At 43.8% G+C, this 21900-nt stretch overlaps 1 protein-coding gene across 1 annotated transcript in view; it reads right to left on the bottom strand.

Annotated features, from left to right (window-relative positions):
* Window positions 1-532: 532 nt before the first annotated feature.
* The window catches only part of Slik (Sterile20-like kinase), a 114259-nt gene continuing 92891 nt past the window's right edge, over window positions 533-21900 (bottom strand). Inside the window, exon 21 of the mRNA XM_065431175.2 lies at window positions 533-2304. Within this exon, the coding sequence (XP_065287247.1) occupies window positions 2149-2304 (156 nt within the window). The 3' untranslated portion in view covers window positions 533-2148. The remainder of the gene's footprint in view (window positions 2305-21900) is intronic.

The following is a 21900-nucleotide window of genomic DNA, read 5'->3' as shown; positions in this document are numbered from 1 at the left end:
CCGTAGGCTGGTTTCTCGAGCGCTATGCTCTCATCGCTTAGTGCGCGTTGAAGCTAGACAGCACGGTCAATTCGCTCGCTGCTTCTGCCGCTCTTCATGCCAGCGTTTTGACAGCGTGTCCGCAGTCATCGAGCGAGATGTGTTCATGTTTGCCAGTGCGTGCGTGACACCATGTTTGCAAATTTAGTAAGCGAATTTTTAACTACTGTACATTGTATACCTGCCCAATATCGTGCTATCGCAATCGATGCTTCGACTTTAGGGCGAAACTGCGACTTTTGTTTTTTGCCATTAAAGTTTTTTCAATTTCTGATAGCCCAATAACCCGGCAATGTTTACAGCCCCTTTCGGGTAATGAAAATTGATCAGTGACTGCATTTACTTGCATAAAAGGTCAAATTTATACATAATGAAATTTCGATATAACGAGTGCCGATTTCACCGACTTCGTTATATTGAGGTTCAACTGCATTATGAGGTGATGTAGTGTTAGTGTTTATAATCCTTTGTAAAGCAAACAGGAAGAGAAGCATTCAAAACATGTCAAAGCTTTATTATGCTCAGCAAGCTTCTGAAAATATTGTGTACTAAAAGTATACCACACTTTTTTAATATGGTATGAAAATTAGTAGTCTCTACGCATACATGTACCAAACTATGTACAGCATGTTGGAACTGTTAATTATGCCAGTTTCAACAAAGCACTTCTGGAAATGTGACCTTGACAACTGGCACAGCAAAGGAAGATCTCTGCAGGCAGCCCATCTGTTTCATATGCACACAAGTACTGTAAAAGCCGTCCTCAAGCATGTTGAGAGATGGCAAATCTGATATGGCATGCTAAGTGCTTATGCTGGGTAACAGCGAACCTACATGTATCAGAAAATGGGCTACATTCATTCTTATTTTGAGTCCTATCACACACAACCATGCCAAGCTATAAAACAAAGCATATTCTGGCAACACCCTGGAACTGCACTACTGGAAGGCTAGGCCATTTCGGTCTTTTATCACTGCTCGCAGTTGTGTTTGCTTTTTGAGAAAATTCACAGAAGCCCTACGCTAGCAAAGCATGGTTGCCTGCACAGACAGCACTGGTTCTGCCAGTTCACAGGAACAGTTACACATTTTCCATGCTTCACTGACACACAATAGATGGTGTCTGTTTTCTGTACACAGCGACATTAAAACAAGAGGCTATACTTTGAACACTGGAAGATGTAGACAATGTGACAGTACCTATGTCACCCAATATTTTGCGACAGGAACAATGACTGCAGATGGCAACATTACAGTTACCCAAACAGGCACAGTTATACATTTTGACACGTTGTGATGCACATGTGTCCACTGTCAATAAAACAATGCAGATATATTCTCCACAAATCTAGCAGAACTGCCACTTGTCCAATTAAGTCACATCATAGAGCAGTGTGAACGAGTAAAAGCTTGTGGAGATGGACTTCTCACAGGCCATGACACAACGAAGGCAGTGTCTTGCAGAGAACAACAAAGTACATAAAAATGTGGAAGAAAAAAAAGACACTGGTAGTAAGTTTCAAAGAGTGAGGCACTTTCGAGCCATTGCACCACAAAGCACTGTCGCAGAGCATCTCTGTGCAATGAAACCAAATGAGAAACCACCTGCACTGAAGTCTTTAGGCCCCTGTGCTAGTGAAAAACAAGACACTGGCAAAATGTACAGTATGAAGCCGCATGCAACTATGTCACAGAATCAGCTTCAAGTATTTCTAGTTGTGTTCAGCTATGCACCTTAAAAAAAAAAAAAAGAGAGAGAGAGAGAGAGAGAGAGAGATTAACATCTTGGTAATGCATACACTTTACTACCACATATAACCGACTGACAACACAGTAGCTCACATTGCAATGTGCCTGACATGTTAAAGAGTCCTCCTGGCATTTTCCCACCTGTTCTTGACTATGGCGGTGTAGAGCATTTCTCCTGTATGAAACAAGTAACTATTACGAGTCCTTGAAAGGTTCCCAGAGAACAAATGCCCTCAGGCAATGTGCCATAAAAGCAAACTTATATTACTGACAGGCGCTTCAAGAATTATGCCTTAAAGCAACGAGAAAAACACTGCTACCATGTGTTAGGTATTTGCAGCCTATATGAAGATCCTAAACTCAGTAGCTCGGATGATATGAAGTGTCTAAAGTCCGTGGGGGTCCTTGTAGTGTCACTTGTTCCCGATCCATGTTGGCATAGTCATTGAGGAACGTACTTGTGCCATAGAAGCGCTCCTGTTCTTCACATTGCCTTGCGAAGTCTTCCTCCAGTTTCTGTAGTCACAATGCCAGAATCACAAGTAAGAAAACATTACAGCAATTGTGTGAAGTACAGTCAAAAACCAATTTTTCGGACACCTTCATGAACCCCAGTGAGCCAATGTATAAGGTCATCTGAAATTTTGAATGCTGAAAGCCTTTGCTATCCAATGTTCTTAACTTTTTATAGTTTCCGCAGGTCTGAAACAGCACTGACATTGCCACGGCTGCCATTGTGATTATCTCGCAGCCTCGAACCAGCACTCTTGCATGCTGATCTGCTGGCAGCCTTAGCCACTGCTGCCACTATAGCCATTTGTGCTTGGCCAAGTGGCAGTTGGTGTGCAGTCATATTACGCTGTCATGGTCATATTACGCTGTCATGGTCATATTACGCTGTCATGCACTCCGTGTTTATAGATACTTTTTCAGTTTCCGAACTCCTTCGGCTCGCCTATGCGCAGCAAGTGGACCGCTGCTGTTGACCTTGGCGCCAAGTGTGTGAGCGTCATCTGCTATAGCCTGGTGCAGTTATGGTTGTTTTTCATGGCGCTTGGCATTTAAAATGGTGCTTGTGGAATAAAACAGCCGTCTTGCTCCATAACATTTTATTCTCTTATATACGCAGAACCTAACTAGGAAGATAGGTACATGAGCTGCCTCTTGTTGAAGTTTCAATAAAAGCGGTGTGTCCTGTAAGCATCCTCGTTTTAAGTAAAGAGAAAGCCGTTTCCAAGAGAGATCTTCGACGTGCCACGTATGAATTGTGTGATGCAGATAAACACCTAATCTTGCCGTGACAGAAGGTAATCAAAATTTGGCGGCTTTTATAGCTGCGTAGTTACATACAACTATCATTAATTGCCACATAACCGGCTGCGCACCAGAAGCATTACGTCATTGCTACCCAAGTGCGAACATGCTTCAGTGCAGTTCGAGTGCTCCAAGCTTGCATATCTTTCATATACTTCCGTTTACAAATGTCCGTACGAGAGCAGCATTTTGTCAACTTACATGCACGCTTATAAGCAGCAATTTCTGTTCAAAACACGACAATGAGTTAACGGAAGGAATGCCCACTTGTGCCGAAATGTTGCCCTGTTCAGACATCAGCTAGCTATATTAAAGCAGTAGAATTTTGCTTTTTAATGTTGAAATATGAAGGCTGGTACATATGCCAGATCTTGGTGCACTCACCTATAGTAAAATAGTGTGAAAGTTAACCCTGCGATCTGAATGTACTTGAAATCTTGTAAACATCACGTCGATACCGTTGTTGCACCAGCTACATGCCTGGTAGTAAGCTCTTAGTTCAACAGTATCCCAAAGTTCACATTGCAAACAGAGAGAGAGAAAGGAACGTATCCCACCTTTACCATTCAGGTACTAGTTAAGGAGTGCTCAGAATGGATGTCGCCGCTACTAAAACAAAGCACCTGTCATCACACAACAGTAAGTGGCTCTCCCAAATATATGACTAGAGTTTGGCCTTTTCACACTCCCGCTGCAGTTTTGATTGCACGGTCATTTTCTTGGTATTTCATTCATGTGAAAAGCACATGTGTGTTACAAAATGGAAAAGATGTTCACTTTGCCAACTTTGAATTTCAGGAAAGCCACAGTTCAGAACTCGGGGGACGGGACGGGACGAGACGGGGGGGGGGACCATTTTCTTTTTTTTCTTTCTGCTGTTGTTTAAGCTGAGGTATACTAAAGCGCTAGGAAGCATAGCTGAAGGAGCATGTCCAAAGGAAGGGGTGACATGGATATTTTCCAGACAGGCCACAACATGAATCTACTACTTGCTCACGCGCAAGTTCCATTTGTCTTGAGGACCTTCGATGTTTTCGGTGGGAGAAAACGACTGGAACGTTTGGAAACAAGCAAAGAACTGTACACTTTATGCATTCCATGCACTGCGCTCACTTTTGACGACCTCGCCACTTATGGCATGCAATCTGTTACATGTGACTTTGTGACTTGATTATGTCACCATCCGGAAACTGTACATCAGATACCTTGCATGATTTCCCCCAACACTTCTCCACGCAGGAAATGGCTCTTTGCCAATTCTAAAGTAACAACGCAGATCTGACAGTGGGGGGAATTATGTGCTGTTTGTAGGTGCTTTCCTGAACCTGCTGGTGGAAACAGACATGAAACACGTCGGCATATTGTCTTGAAGTTCCATAACATGACATAAAATATGGCCCCAGGAGTAAGGTTTATCTCAGGAAATGAAAAGAAAAAGTGGACCTACAAACCAAAGTGTGCACGCAATATCAACATTCAATAATGACCTGCATGTCACAGGTACTCGTGTCTCCATGAGTGCAGAACTTGGACCGGGCACAAAAGGCTTCGACTGCCAGCCACGTGCACAGGGACAAGGGACAAGGCACACACAGTGAGAAAATAAAATTGCCTACCAGCACAAGAAGCAATGCAAACATCCGCGACCAGCATGCACGTCAGCAGAGCAGCGCCGCTCACTTGGCACAAAGCCCGACCGCAGCGCTTTCACAGCCCTTAGGAACAAGTTGCGCCCAGCTCAAGAGGAGGAGTTGCGAAACTGAAAAAATATTTATAAACGCTGGTGTGCTCCGCAACACTAGGCCTAGTTGCTTTCGACTTTCACTACCCAAGCTTCTTTCTGGTCAATGCTGCGTTTTTTAATGAAAGAATTCGAGATTGTCAGCAATGGCTCCAACTATGCCTTTGTCATCCTCACCAATGACTTCGAAGTACAGAAAGCACGGCACAGGTCTAAAAAAAACATTGCATAATACCAGAGTCCAAAAAGTCATTGCTTAAATGATATTGTGCGAAAAAGAAAAAAACAAAAAAAATGACACGGATGTGAAAGAAGTCGACACACCAAGCGCAAACTTTCAACTAAGTTTGTTGTGCCACTGCGTCGATTTTATACATGGCAGGCAGCGTAGACTGCGCATGCACTTACAAGAAAGTGAAGTGCTAATTCATGACATAGTTATGAGTCATGTGATGCCGCGTCTAAGAAACTTAATTCTCTTTCTGTGAGAGCCAGAGACGGGAAGCTAACACACATATCACCCAATTTCGCGATCATCTGCGCTTCAGATATTTCACGGATGAGCTGTGTGCTGCCACGGGAAACAATCGTGTATTGATCCTCAAGAGGTTTGCATCCATGATCGTGACAGCGGATCGCCAAGAAATCACCAGAGCCATTTTTTACATTGTTGCTGTGTTTGCGGAGCCGATCATTGAGGCAACGCCCAGTTTGTCCGATATATTTCTTCCCACATGAAGGCGGGAGGTTGTACACCACCCGGTGGACACACTCGACAAACTTTTTGCGGTGATGCTTTCAGTGATGCTTGCGGGATCCGTCAGCCTGCAAAGCCTGCCGAGCTTGTTGGGAGCAGAAAAAACAACTCTTACATTCGCCCTTTGGGCCATCTTTTTCAAGTTGTGGGATATCCCGTGCATGTAAGGTATGACACTTACTTTAGGGCGTATGCCGGGAGGGGCATCGGCAACTGACTTCTGCTTGCAGTATCATGCTTCTCTTAAAATGCGTTCTGCAACAGACACTAGCACCACCCTAGGATATCCAGCCAAAGACAAACATAGAGTTTGCATTTCAAAGCTTACATCCACAACATGACAGCAAGACTTGCTAAGGGCATTCTTGATGCACAAACTGATAATGGCCCGCTTAACAAGCTTAGAATGTGCGGACGTATACAACAGAAGTGGCTTGTTGGCTCGCGCCTCATACAAACAACACGTGAGGCTGTCCTGAAAGTTCAGGTGAAGATCAAGAAAACGAAGAGACCTATCTACCGGCATCTCATGAGTAGTTTCAAGGGGGACTAAGCACTTCTGAAACGTTTCTAACGCTTTCTTAGCTTCCAGAATGAAGGCATCAGAAGAGCAGTCAATGAAAATTAAAAAGTCATCAACGTATCTAAATATTTTTAAAACTGCAGTGCCTAGCACTTGTGATGAAATGTCACGGTCTAAACAGGATAAAAACAAGTCACTAAGAATGGGAGCAATGCAAGAGCCAATACAAACTCTGCTTTTCTGCAAAAAACATTGGTTATCCCAAGTGATAAAGGTGGAATTAAGATAAATCTAAAAGTTCTAAAAATTGACTGCGAGACATGCCGGCCTCATTCTGGAAGGAAACAGCACCATACTTATCTATACATTGCTCAACACAGGACAGTACGCTTCTATGCGGCAAGGAATAATAAAAATCCTTTACATCAATAGAAAACGCCTGAAGACCACAGTCAGATTGTGACTTCAAAAAATCAATCACAGTATCTGAGCTCTTAACGAGGAAAGGATCGCTGACAGGCAGAAGGCGAGCAGGAGCTGACAGAAGAAAAGCAGGAACAAAAATGCAGGTAGTGTTAGGTGAAATGTGGCACCAGAGTGTGACATCGTGGTCAGGAAAGTTGACTTGCTCCAAATGGGGATTCAGAAAATTGGAGTCTTGGAAGTTGATCATTGGTTGCTTGAGCCACCACGAGTGAAAACAAGAAAAGGTGGACAGAGCTTGTCGTGGCGTTGGTGGTAATATGACTGATAGCGTCCGCTGCCCTGTTAAGGCTGCCTTTGAAGTAGCGTATGTCTGTCAGGAATTTGGCAATAAAAGCAAGATGCTGGAGCTTTCTAGGAGTATGGGTGGCACTGCAGGAACGTAAAGCAGAAACAAGTGGTTTGTGGTCGGTAAGAATTATAAATTGTCACCCTTCCAGGAAGTAAGCACCTGAAATTCTTCACTGCGAGGTAGGCCGCGAGGAGCTCCCATCCGAAAGTACTGTATCCGTGTTCAGTGTCGCATAACTTGCGGGAAAAGAAGAAGATGGGGGCCCATGCATCATTAATCCACTGATGAAGAGTGGCTCCCATGGCTTCCGAAGAAGCGTCCACCATAAGGCTAATGGGAGTGTTTTGTGAAGGGTGATGCAGGAGAGTGGCTTGTGCAAGTGCAGTCTTAACGGGGGCGAAAATTGATCAACGACTGTGTCTCAAGGAAGTGCGGTAGACTCAGCTTTCGAAATTGAAAGGAGTGCTTCAAGTGGCTGCACCAACTTAAGAGCATGCAGGCATGAAGCGGCAATAAAAATTGATGAGTCCAAGAAAACGCCGCAAGCTATGTGTGGACTTTGGTGGTTGGAGGTTGTCAATGATGGCCTGAACCTTGTCAGGCAGCGGAGTGACGCCATGATTGGTGATGTGATGTCCAAGAAAATAGATCTCTGGAACACCAAACTGACATTTGTCAACATTGATGATGAGATTGTAATCACGAAGTCGAGTGAAAAGTTGACGTAGATGTGCTTTGTGGGTTTCAGCATCGTTGCTCGCGACAAGAAGATCACCTATGTAAGCAAAACAAAATGGTAAGCCTCGTGTGACTTCGTCTATAAAATGCTGAAAGGTTTGAGCTGTGTTGCACAAACCGAAAGGCATGCATAAATACTCAAAAAGGCCAAATGGGGTAGTTATAGCAGTCTTTGGAATGTTGGTTGGCTCAACAGGGATCTGATGATAAACATTCAAAAGATTGATTTTTGAATATATTGTTGCGCCGGTTAAAAAGGCAGTGCAATCCTGAATACACCAGAACCTCGTTGATACATTCCCGCTACGTAAACGTTCCCAGTGCCAATGTTCACAATCGAGAACACAAAAAATGACCCAATAGAATTACGCTCAATTTTTACTGGTTTCGACGAGTCTGCAAACATCATTTTTCGGCACCAACGTTCAATACGTCGCCTAACTGCAATTATATGATACATTTTCCGGCCGTTAGATCCCATGTAAACAAGAAAATGTGTGAGCCGCACGCGATCAAGAACAGTATATAGCTGCCCATCGCGGCAGCTTGACCACAATACTTGCCCGCGGGTCTCATGTGAAAATGGTGGTGCGCACTCAATTTCTCATTTCGGTACCAGCAAATCTTCGCTGGGGTCGTTGCAAGCAGCATTCAAAGCTATCACCGCCAATCCTATTATGATGAGCATCTTCACCTATCTGTTTCACAGTGTGTGGTTCTGTCGGAAGCGTAGCGCAAGATTTTATTAGGTGATAACCGAAATGTGCCGCCGTTCCCTGCTGAAAACTGCGATCGTATACATTTTCCTGCTGCTAGATCCCATGTGATCAAGAAAAGGCGCAAGGCGCACACGATCAAGAGGAGTATAAAGCCACCTATCTCACTTGAAAACAATGGCGTGCACAGTTTCTTATTCCGGTACCAGCAAATCTCTGCCTAGGTCGTCGCATGCCGCATTCGCAGCTATCGTTGCCAAACCTACTGTGATAAGCATCTTCACCTATCTGTTTGATAGTACGTGGTGCGTAGTGCTATTGGTAGCGTACTGTATACTTTAGTAGGCGATAATCCAAACGCGCCACCATTCCCTGCAGTAGACGGCGCGATGTGGGCATTACGTTTCGCTTTGGCATCGTCTGCCGTCGTCCACCAGCTCGATTTTACTTCGGTTTCCTGTCGCCCTCCTAAAAAACCACGCAATATGAAAACATCAAAATGCATCTCGGGCCACCAAAGCACCACCAGCTCGGCGCAAGTTGGCGTCTCATGCCGCAACGACCTGCGTGACGCTTCGCATTAAATTAATGTCAACAATAGTGGAGTCTGTCAAAATATTTTAGCTACTTCGGATCGTACGTTTTATGCTTTTTCTCTAGTTTTTTTTAAAAAAAGCCTATGAACGAGGTTCTACTGTACGAGCTGGATAATGGACAAATTCGTTTTTGTTGTGACATATGCTCGAATTCACTGCGGGCAACTTGAAGCTTATCAGGACCGAGTTGGCAGGGGCGGCAGAGAACGGGCGGGCCTATGGTAACAATACAATGGGTTACAGTGTGTTTAGCGATTTTATCCATCGGAGACTCTACTAATCTCTGAAAACTCGTTGAGTAGAGGTACATACAGTGAGGTAAGCAGTTTGATGAAAGTAGGGTTGAGAGCAGTAGCGTGCGACAGAAAACCATTGACTAACAGACCTGTGATGTTATCCACCAGGCGACAGTGGCTGATGTCCACGAGCAGATGAAAACGGCTCAAGAAATCAGCCTCTAAGATGGCATAGCAGACGCCTGCTATCCAAGATAGCCATGGCAACCTTCTCTTAAGACCAAGATCGAGGGTAAGAGACTTACGTCCTTAAGTTGCGATGACAGAAGAGCTGATAGCTTGTAGGGGGGTTGACTTTGTGCGGAGACGCCGGTCAGCTTTGGATGCAGGAATTATGCTGACCTCCGCACCAGTGTCAACCAACAAACGCAGTCCTGTGTTTTGGTCAGTTATATGGAAAAGGTGGCTTGACGTATGGCCACAATCACCCGCCGCTGTTATTGACTGGCCTCAGTGCTTCCCATGTGCCACAAACAGGGTGACATACATCGATGAGCAGCTGCATGAAAACATCGGTGGTAGTAGCACAGGCCCTGTAAAAACTACACTCAGGTTGTTGAAATGGCCATTGCATAGGAGGCGGTGGAAGAGGCTGATGAGTTGGATAGGCTCGGTCATTAAAGTTGTGAGTGTTGCGCAATTCCCGACACAAGTCAGCGACTTGAGATGTGAGCGCTTTTACTGTTTTTTGAAGGGAATCCACTTCAGGAAGTGGAGAGCTACGGACAGCCTTTATGACTGCCGGAGCGACATCCATCATATCGTCAGCCAGTTGGGCAAGCTGCAACAAGGGCTTGAGCACCATGCATATATAGGCTGGAAGACTTAGAAACAACTTACATAATATGGCCATGTCTAAGGAGTCTAGTTGATCACTAACGAGGTGTTGCAGGTGATGCAGAAACTGATTGGGACGTCTGTGACCGATCCCTTCATTGTTCAGGAGCTGCTGAATACACTGATGCGCAAGCAGGACGAGACAGCCAAGAAGAGCCTCTTTGATTGTCCTGTATGGTGTTTCCTGATGTGGCTGGATGAGGATGTCGCGTCTCTCGGCCATGGCCTGTAGGGGCGAAGCTTCAAGCAGCAGTTCATATTTGTGAAACTATGTGACGTGATGACTGCGGAATTTCCTCTCAGCTTGTAGGAACCATAATGTGTGATCGGCGAGCCATAGCTGTGGTAGCATAATGTAGCTCATATAAAACCCGTAGAAGGTACCTGACCGGTTGCAGAGGTAGTAGGAGTGGAGTTGAGGTCATCTGGAGTCTGGGTTTGATCCACTGAAGAATGCATTCATAGTCCGGGTCACCAGTAAATGTGGAACCACCAAGCACAGTTAAGCGCACAGGGGTTTTATTTGTACGTGCCTTCACTTGATTTACTCCATTGTTTCCAACTCCTCTTTCTCATCTCTTAAGATGTACCCCAATACTTGCTCATGTCTAAAACCAGCGAAGCGCCGGAAGAAGAAGAAAAGTCTGCCACACTGCAATAGCTGAATGATTGTCGGTATTTTGCAACTTATTGTCCGGTGCTTCCCTCAAATAATCACCCTCCTCATCGATGCTGACATTGAGGGTGGAGTTGGTGTCACTTGAAACTGCTTGAAGATGTTGCCCGGGATTGTGTTGCTATTCAACAGGCAAATTAAGAACGCTGGATGCGCGGAACTCGCATGACCAGCAGCAAATGCAGCCGATGGAGCCTTTCAACACTTAGCGCCTTGACTTGGCTTGTCCTGCAGTTTTGATGCGTTCGGCAACCACTGGATTGGCTAGGCTTCATTAGTTTCGGTTTCTAGGAAAAGCCAGTGACATGGCCAATGACCATGCCGGTGAAATTAAAATCAAACCACACCTACTTTTTTCTCATTTCTGTGGCCGAACTGGCACACGGTCAAGCAGGCGGAGCCTAAAATATTAAGCAGCATGCTGAAAGGTGTCCGAAATTTCAAAAATTTCTTCCAGGACCATGGCACGTCAAAAGTGCGCAATGGTGGTGGTTAGAATTGTGTGGATACAGGGTGTCTAGGATGGCGGGTTGGCGACTTCCTTTTAGATTTTTATTATAGAGATGGTACAATTGATATTTTCTTGTAGTTGTACACCAACGTCACAATGTATTATGCAAGAACAACAACACATCAAAGAGGATTCTAATACATGGGTGTCCGAGCGTTTTGCCGGGACCGTGCTCTAGCGACATTATACCCAGGAAAACTTACGTATAAGGAACACATCAGCAGGGCTCTAGTACTCTATATTGTGCCAGAGGAAGCCGCAATTAAACTAACTTCGTCAATAAAGTGCTTGCACAAATAGGATGTACTTTTATGTTGCCAAGTTCACTAAAACCTCTATGTGGAATGGCATGATATATCGAACTAATTGCAGTTTTCTTGCGAGTTCGATATAGACAGGTATCACTGTAGAAGGTCAAGGTGAAGGCCACGTTGGGTCATAAAGCCTTTTTTTTGGAGGCTCTGTACAGTCTTTTTCACGAACTGCTTGGCAGAACTGCTACAGGATAAGCAAAAAGTTGCTTAACCCTTTCAGTCCAAAACTTTTACCCTCTTTCCGGTCGTTCCAGTCCGAAACTATATTCCTAGTTTTGGGTACCACAAAAGAAAACAACAGCTGTGCAAGAAAAACTCGCTGGATATTTATTTTTTCAGCTGTTTTTTGTCTCGATGTAATTTAGCGATACTTTGGCAGCGTGTGGAAGCGCTCAAAACACTCTCCTGGGTGCAGTATGGGATTGTTGCTGCAAGTTTTGTAGAAGAACACAGTTTCCTTTCTGCTCCCTTTTGTTTTCTGGTCACTGCAAACAGTGCAGTCTTTGCTGCTTTGGCCGGGCATCTTGTATATGAAAGGGGGCTTTCCATCTAGCCTTTGTTCGCAGTCCAAACGTGCAGATGGGCTCCACTTTTTAGGTCGAGCCCTTTCGTCACCTACCAGCTGCTCTATTAGGTCCCTCCGGTACTGCAGGTGTCGCTGCTCTTTCTGTTTCTGCTTCAGGAGCTGCATCCTCATAAAAATGAAGCCGTTGACAATTGAGACTTCGGGTAGGGGGTGGGGGTGGGGGAAAGCTTCCTCTACCAATTCATTCATTTGCGAGAAAATGTATAACTTGCACAATAATGATCGGCCCTGTCAACTGCACCCATATTTTTGGTGCAGTCGCATACTGCCACAAGTTTCTTCAGGGTCAGTGTTTTTCCTCCAGCTTTCTTCCTTGATATTTCTTTTTCCTTGATATTTCTTTCGTGGATGCATTCTGGGTTGAACTTAGCATTGCCACTTGATGCTTATCTCACCAGGCAAGCACCATGTATGAGTTTCCTTTGCGATAAGCCACCACTTCACTTTTCTTCAGCTTCTTGAGCTGCTGGGGCATTTGCCTTCGATTTTTCATCACAGTCCCTGTTCGCAATACACTCTGTGAAAGTAGCTCTTCCGCAAGCATTGGGGACATATAAAATCTATCTGTGTACACATGATAGCCATTGCCTAGTGTAGCTTGCTGCACTTTCTCCAGCAGGTGGAGCACAATCCTGCATGCGAAGGGAAGCTCAGGATGGCAGAGGCTATCAATTGTTGTGCTGCCGTAGTATAGCTCAAAGGCAGAAATGAAGCCTGTTCGGCAGTCAGCAAGTGCATAAACGCGCATGCCCCCTTTTATTGGCTTCTGGGGATTATAGCACTTGAATGAGACTCGGCCCTTGAAGCTGACAGTGCTCCCGTCTATGAAAATTTTGGGGCCGGCGTTGAAATGCTCCCTGCATATTGCATCTATGTAGTTCACAACATCCCTGACCTTGCTTCCACGAGTTGGCTTCCACGAGAGGCATCTGGGCTTGGTGCAACATGGAGCATCCAAAAGATTTGAAGAAATCTCTTCCACTGGAATACATGGGGGAAAAAAAGGCATTTTCTTGAGGAGGTCATTGCTGAAGTATTCTTTCAGTTCTGGTTTGGGATTCAAGGCCATGTTGATATTACACAAGGCTTTGAATTCTTCCGAGGACACATCTTCCCAGTTCTTCCAAATCGAGTACTTTGGAAGGACACTGGCACTCGAGATTTTTTCACGCGCGTAGCAGTTCGTTTCGCGCACTATTTCCTCAATCAGCTGGTCTTTGAAGAACAGCTGAAAGTAGTCCAACTCACAGTTCAGACTGGAAGAGCTTACTTGGGATCTTGGGTTCGTGACAGTGAAGGGAAGAGGGGCAAAGTCACGAAAATTACACAAGTAGGCTTGCCAGCCTGTTCCACATGGTCCTGTGTTGTTGTTCTTGTTTCTACGATCTCCAGCGTGGTCTTCTTCATCGCTGGCTTCTGAAGAATCACTTTCTTCGTTACCTGATGGAGGCACATAATTCTCACTAAAATCGTCATTGCTTTCGCCAAAGGCATCACTGTAAAAGGCACTCGGTGGGACGGCAGCCATGCTTAGCTGCAAGCGGTGCAGAATCTGAGTTACGCAGCACTCGCACAATCCCAGCTTTTAACACATGCGTCAGCTGCGCCATCTAGTGTGAAAAAAGCATAGCAGAAAGCAAAGAAGTTTACTGACTTTTCTAAGAGATGGCACATCATGCATAATTTAAAAAATGCGCGTGCAATTAAACCACGAGAAAGCACAGTGGACTGTTGCGGCCATGTTGCGTTGTCGGGAGGGGCTCGACAATGGATTGAAAAAGGTTAAAGCATGTTCGGGTTATGTATGACAGAGGCTGTACAACACTATGCAACTACCGTATTTACTCGCATAATGATCGCACTCGCGTAATGATCGCACCCCTGAATTTTGTCGTCAAAATTCGATTTTTTTTATTTCCCGTGTAATGATCGCACCCCGAACTTGCCGCAGCGATATGTGGTGTTCCAAGTCTAGCTAACAATGATCGCGCTTACCATCTGTCGAATGCTACGCGAACGACTCGCCTGCACGCACCAAACATTCTTAAGTGGATGCCTCATTTCATTACTTTCATCACTTTACGCACTTCCATGACAAAAAGAGGTACCACCAAACTTGCCTTTATTATGGGTAGGCTTTATAATCGTTGTGGTCAACAAAAACAAAAGATGCGCCTTTCGATTCTTTTCATCTGCACTCGTGAGCACGCAACAAATCGCGCACGGCAATGATAGTAGCCACGCTTACACGGATACGTTAAAAGTGTACCCTATTCATACGCCGACGCTTGTAACACGGCTAAGATATTCGCCCACCCTTAGCGGAAACGTGCCGTGTTAGGAGAGTAGTGAAACCGGTGCCGCAGTTTCCGCAGCACACCGGCCATGCATTTGTCACTGGCAGCTAAGTGCGCCCATCTGTTTCTGTCCCCTCAAAGTGGACATGGCTACGTTATTGCCGCAAACTTGCCGATATTAACGATATTATTCATCACTGATACGGAAGAAACTGTTTCAATGCACGTAATGTACTCACGAGAAGAAAAAAAAATCGCGTTTGGCGCGTTCGGCTTGCTCCGCCGGCCGCCATTTTTGTTTTGGTGTCCCGCACCCGCATCCCGCAGCAAACGCGGGACGAAAAAAAAAATTTTTTTTTTCGTGGGAAATTTAACCCGCGTAATGATCGCACCCCTGAATTTGCGTCAATTTTTCTGGCGAAAAAAGTGCGATCATTATGAGAGTAAATACGGTATACACAGCAGAACCTTGTTGATACAATCCCATTACATATGATTTCCCAGCGCCAATGTTCATGGCCGAGAGAGCAAAAAATGATGCAATACGGTTACCCATGCATATCTTTTACCGGTACATACGTTCCCCACAAAACATGATCTTTTGGCACCAACGTTCAGTAGATTGCCAAACTGTGATTGTATGGTACAGTTTTCCAGCCACTAGACCTCGTGTAAACAAGAAAAAGCGCCAGCCACTTCTGATTGAGAACAGTAGGTGCCTGCCGCAGCAGCTTTCCCTTCGAAGTACAAATAACCAGTAATCTTTCGTGGTGTCATCACATAACCTACATTACTAACAAAGCTAGTCGCTCACTGGGGTACCTTCGTATAAACCTTAAACCAAGCCCCTGCAAACCTTAAACTACTATTATACAAGACAATAATTCGACCTAAACTAGAATATGCAGCAGCAATATGGGATTCTCATCAAAACACTCAAGTTGATTCATTAGAATCTATCCAAAACAGAACGGCAGGATTTATCTTATTGGATTATAACTGAACTTCAAGCGTCACCTCAATGAAATCTTACCTTGGCCTTCCTAACATAATAATAACATGAAAAGTTTTTTGTCTTCCTCTCTTTCATAAGATTTATTTTCACAATCCAATTCTTCGAGCTGAATTTGTCTCAGTACCATCTGCTTGTGATCGTGCGTGGACCATCCTAACAAAGTAGGTTTTCCTTTTTGTCGCACTAACTTTTTCTTACATTAATTCTTGCCAAAGACCATAAAAGACAGGAACCACCTTCTCGCCTCCATTGCTGCTACAGAGAATAGCAAGCCTTTCAAGGCTTCTCTTTTCTAATTAGATGTACTTAACTTTTGTTCCCACCACTTCTGTATTATGTATAGCTGCAATTAGATGTTGTTATCTTTCTTTGTTGTTTTTATTTTGTTTATTCTACTATCTCACTATTTGTTCTACTATTTTGTGTATGCTATGACGTATATTAGGACGTACAGTAGACTCCCTTTAAGACAAACTCGAAGGGACCATGAAAATTTGTTTGTTTGTCTTATCAGAAGAATAATAGGCAACATGACCTGGTGCATCCAAATATTTTACTTCAAAATGGTAAATGAAGTAGACTTAAAACGGTGGAAAATGTCACAAGAAGCATTTATTTATCTGAAATTAATAGAAAACTGTTTTCAAGTGGCACTCTTGCTTTGTTTCATCCAGTCCGTGATGAATGTTTGGCGCTTCTGTGCAAATCAGCGAGCAGCCACAAATGATGCCACCTCACCTAATGAGCTTAAAATTTCTGTGCCTTCGTGCTGCTGGAAAAAGTTCACTAGGGAGTTAAAGGAGGCATCTGCCTCCTTATAGGTCATCGGTGCAGACTACGAGCTGGCGAAAGTATGAAGAAGTGCGCTAAGCACGCGGCAAACCAATGTAACCTAGAGGAAAGTCTAGATGGCGTTGAGCAAAGTGGGGAAGGAGAAAGAAGGTGAAGCGACGTGAACGAAAGGGTAGGCGGAGGTGCGCTGGGTTGACCTCCTCTGGCAGTTGCTGCAGATTTCGTTTGCGATATGAACTTATCGGGTTCGTCTCATGATCAAAAAAAAATTTTGGCGAAGAACGCCCAATCACAGTTCCGATATTTCCCTGCTAGACGATAAACAACCTCTTTCAGACGGGGAATGTTCATCGCTATTTAATGCATTTTTTTTTCTGTTTTTACAAGGGAAGACCATTCCGACATTCCAGTTGGTTCTGGATTACGATTACCATTTATGATACCCATAAATATCTCAACTGAAGGCATTGTTAGCCTCATTAACAAACTTAAAACAACATCTGCCTGTGGTATCGACAACATTAACCCTACATTATTAAAGAACACAGTATCTATTTCAAGTGTCATTCTGTACCATATCTTCAAGCAGTCCTTATTGTCTGGTGTCTTGCCCATTGACTGGAAGATTGTGAATGTTATCCCCATTTTTAAAACTGCAGATAGACATGGGCCTGAAAACTATCGCCCAATATCGCTAACATCTGTGTCATGCAAACTACTTGAACACATAATCGCCTAGCACATTTACTCGCATCTAGAAAAAAATAACTTTTTCTTTCAGAAACAGCATGGCTTCAGGAAAGGCCTATCTGATGAATCACATTTACTGGAGTTCACCACCGATCTACACATCAGTATGAACAACAGTCAACAAACAGAGGCCATTTTTTTGAACTTCTCGAAGGCATCCGATCGCATTGCCCATTGCCGGCTCATTTCTAAAATATCTCATCTACCGTATTTACTCGCATAATGATCGCACTCGCGTAATGATCACACCCCTGAATTTTGTTGTCAAAATTCAATTTTTTTTTCTTTCCCGTGCAATGATTGCACCTTGAACTTTTCGCAGCGATATGTCGTGTGCCAAATCTAGCTAATGATGATCGCGCTTACCATCTGTTGAATGCTACGCAAGTGACTCTTGAAGACATACCAAGTGGTTTGCACGCACCCAACGTTCTTAAGCAGATGCCCCATTTCATTCTTTTTATCACTTTCCGCACTTCCATGGAAAAAAATAAACAAAAAATAAAGCTACAACCAAACTTGCCTCGGCTTTATTATTTGTAGGCTTCATAATGGTTTTTGTCAACAACAACAACATAAAGGGCGCCTTTAGATTCTTCTCATCTGCACTGGTGGGCACGCAACAAATGCGAGCGACAACGATAGTGGCCACGTTTACACTGATACGCCGACACTTGTAACGCAGCTAAGATATTCACCCACCCTGAGTGGAAACGTGCCATATTAGGATAGCAGTGAAGACAAATGCCACAGTTTCTGCTGCATGGCCGCGATGTGTTTCTACGTCACTGGCAGCTAAGCGCGCCCATCTCTGTTTCTGTCCCCTCAAAGTGGACATGGCTATGTTATTGTCGCAAACGCACCGATATTAACGATATAATTCATTATTGATATGGAAGAAACTGTCTCAATGCGCATAATGTACTCACGAGAAGAAAAATAATTGCGTTTGGCATGTTCGGCTTGCTCCGCCGGCTGCCATTTTTGTTTTGGTGTCCCGCACTGACAGCGGCAGCCGCCTGCTTGTCATCCCGCAGGAAATGCGGGATGAAAAAAAGAAAATGTTTCTTTTCGTGGGATATTTAACCTGCGTAATGATTGCACCCCTCAATTTGCGTAAATTTTATGGACAAAGAAAGTGCGATCATTATGCGAGTAAATACGGTAGGTATCGACTCACTAATCTTTTCTTGGCTTAGAAACTTATCGCTTCATCACCAATTTACCCTTGTAATCTCCTTAATGATTGTCCTTCTATTACTGAGGGCACGTCTGGTGTACCAAAGGGGAGTGCCTTGGGGCCTCTGCATTTCCTAATATTTATTAACGATCTACCTTCAAACATTTTCTCTTGAATACAACTGTTTGCTGACGATTGGGTTGTTTACCGAGCGATTAACTCCATTAATGACCATACCACCTTGCAGCATGACCTTCACATTATTACCGACTGGTGTAACATATAGATATTGTCTCTTAACCCTTCCAAACGTAATATTATATCATTCTTACGCAAGCACACTAGCTCCATATTCACATAAAGCTTAAATAACATGACTTTGTCTTGAGCCATTACCTATAAATACCTTAGTGTAAACCTTCCTAGTAACCTTTCTTGGTCTTTGCATATTACTACAATTTGCACAACTGCATCTAAAACGCCTAGCTTTCTGAGGCGCAACTTGCGAAATTCATCTGCTGACCTGCGTAAATTAGCATACCTGACGCATGGTCCGCCACATGGTCATACCAAGAATGTTTAATAACCATGCTGGAACATATACAGAACAGAGCTGCCTGATATATCACTTGGAATTTTGATCAGAACTCCAGTATAATGCAGATTAAGCTTGATATTTCTTTACAGCCTCTAGACAACCGCTGCAAAGTTGCTTTGCTCTGTGTACTTCATAAATATGTTCCTTCTGATAAGCCATGCATATTACGCCTCCAAACTCCAACCCGTACGTCCTCAAGATTACATAACCATCATCTTAGCTTCAAGCGCATTTTTGGTAAAACTACTGCTTTCAATTTATCTGCTGTACCTCGTGCCATATCTCACTGGAATAGTCTTCCCGATGAAATCGTCTCAATAACTAATCGTAAAATAGTTCGTGAACGTCTGTGCGCACTTTTTCTCAATCTCCTTTCTCTTACCTGCTGTTATGCTTGAACATTCTGTGCTTTGTATTGTTTTTTTTATTTCAGCCACTGTACTGAGTTAGATTTATTTTTGTGTTGTTCCCATTGTACTCAACAGCTCATTGTTACATTAACCCCCTTACTCAATGCCCGACAGGGCCTGTAAGGCGTTTTCTAAATAAATAATAAAGTACGCATTATATTAGAGTAAATACAGTAATTTAGTTAGCAAGCGAATGTTTACAATGGGACGTTCTACTCCCGCAGCTGCTGCATATGGCATGGCTGGGCGAGCCCTGTCTTGAATACGATCTGCGATGTGGACAATCTAGGCGCATCGAGGTCCGATAGCTCTGTATATGCTGTAGCACCCACACGCTTGCACGCCACCCGTGTTTCAGAAAGTGAAACATCGCTGTTTGTTTCCTCCCCCTGTTTTCGCCTCTGTCCACGAGTGATGTGCTCCGCAAGCCTCCAGTAGGGTGCCTTGATGCGCGTGCACCCAGGCGCGGCGCATTGAGGCACCTTAGCTGCCCTAACCACCAGGATCGGAAGCGGTGGCAGCCACTCCGAACGATTGTCTTAACCAAAGAGCATGCTTGAGGCAGTCCGCCTTAAGCGATTCTTTCTTTTTTTTTTGCCATTGAGTCAATAGAAAACCAAACAAACGTTCCCATGTTCTTCGTTATATGTGAGAATTCGGCTAAACCGAGTTTGGCTTAACAAACGTTCACTGTATATTAGGATGCAATACTTTTTTTTCTGTTTCATTGCAATACTATTTAAATTGCGATGTAACCCACCCCCTCTGTAACGCCCTGCGGCCTTGACGGTATGCAAATAAATAAAAATAAATAAATACACGCCAATCCACCCCACGTGAACATGCTGGTGTGCACCAGGTTTCTTAGTCTGGTATTAGCAAATCTCCTCCTGGGTTGTATACACTGCATTCACAGCTATCGCTGCCAATCCTATTGTGATAAGCATCTTCCCTGATCTGTTTCACAGTGCGTAGGCCGTAGTGTCATTAAAAGCATACTGTATACTTTTAATAGGTGATAACTCAAATGTGCAGTGTTCCCTGCAAAAGCCGGCACAAAGGAATTGTGATGTATTGCTCTGGCATTGTATTCCAGTGCTGCCCCCCAGGTCGATGTCATTTATATTTCACATCATAGTCTTAAAAAACAATGAAAGTGACAATGTGTGTCTTGGGTTGCTTGGGCTTTGCCAGCTTGACATGTGTACCCGGCTCGTGCCCCAAGGATTCGCAATGAGTGGGCACATCAAAACTTGCCACGAAAATGCCCCACTCAAAGAAGCTGCTGACCCAGGCCAGTTTTGAGGAGTGCAAACGTAAGCTTGCTGAAGCAGTAAGAATGACAACGCATGTCTCAGGCTGCTCGAGCCCATCAGCTTGGCTCAAATCGGCATCTTGTGCTGCAACAATTTGTGCAACGCTTCGCATTACATAGCTATCAACTACAGTTGAATGTGAATTTTTTTAGTGACTTCAGATTGTACATTCTCTCGGTTAGTACGGGCATTTTCACGTCTTTCTTCCAACATGTATGAGCAAAGTTCTACTGTAGTGCAACGCTATGAAATATACCGGGTGTCATTTTAGACCACACAGATTTTTAAAAAATTGCCTGTGGCAGATAGCGCAAACCCAGACCTTGAACTGACATGCTTGAAGAGGAAGGCATTACTTGCCCAATAAATTGGAATGCATAATCGACTGATGAACTAAATTGTTTAATTAAGTTTTAAACTATTTACTTCATGGCATATATTGCAATTTACGAATTGTAGCTAGTGAGTTCTCAAGGCATATCTACTTGGAACGAATCTTCAAGATGACACCAGCTTAGAGAAAATTCCAAAAGTGTGCAACAAAATACATTGGATAACCTCCCAACCTCTGAACATTTAAATGAGTCTAAATAATGTGGCCATGGCACCAAATGGGGAAGGATATTAAAGCCTGCTATGACCACACGGCTTTTGTGGGCCACATATGCACTTGTTACCGATTTACCTTTAGACCGGCACAAAAGCTGTACGAAACACGGAACCGCAAAAAGTGATAAGCAACAGAGGATGAGTAAAGGTCTTTAATATCAGCTACCACCTCTTCCGTCCTTGCACCGTCAGAAGGCTTCCAACAGGAGGTTCGGAGACCAATAAGCGAGAGGTTTCCGCGTACAGAATCTTTTTTTTTCTTTCATAATACCCAACTACATTCATGAAACATTCATGAAATAGAATTATTGACATCATTCATGAAATCGTAGAATGAGCCTAAATGCAGCTACGTATTGGCGTCCCAGTTATTTGTGTACTCCAATTTGTAAAACGGTGCTTTGTTAAAAAAAAAGTAAAAGCAGTGAATTTTTGCTGCAAGTTTGCCACAGCATATCTTTGAACCAGTGCCATCCTCGCAATTTTTCCCAAGTGGACATGCTTTCAAACTGACTGGCTACAATTAATAAATTGTAATATGTGCTGTAATGTTCAAAGTTTAGAACTTTAGTAATGCATATTCTTTACTTAAAAGATTACACATTTTGATTTCTCATGCAAGTAATGTCTGCCTTTTGTAGAATCCAGCTCAAGGACTAGAATTGTGTTAGTATCCGCCAAAGGTGATCTTTAAAAATTATGTATGGTCTTAAAAACCTACACACACACACACACACACACACACACAACACACACACACACACA

Source organism: Dermacentor albipictus, chromosome 1 (assembly GCF_038994185.2).
Source record: "Dermacentor albipictus isolate Rhodes 1998 colony chromosome 1, USDA_Dalb.pri_finalv2, whole genome shotgun sequence".
NCBI classification, from domain to species: domain Eukaryota; kingdom Metazoa; phylum Arthropoda; class Arachnida; order Ixodida; family Ixodidae; genus Dermacentor; species Dermacentor albipictus.
The sequence above is the reverse complement of the archived record's forward strand: the minus strand, read 5'-3'. Positions and strand labels throughout refer to the sequence as shown.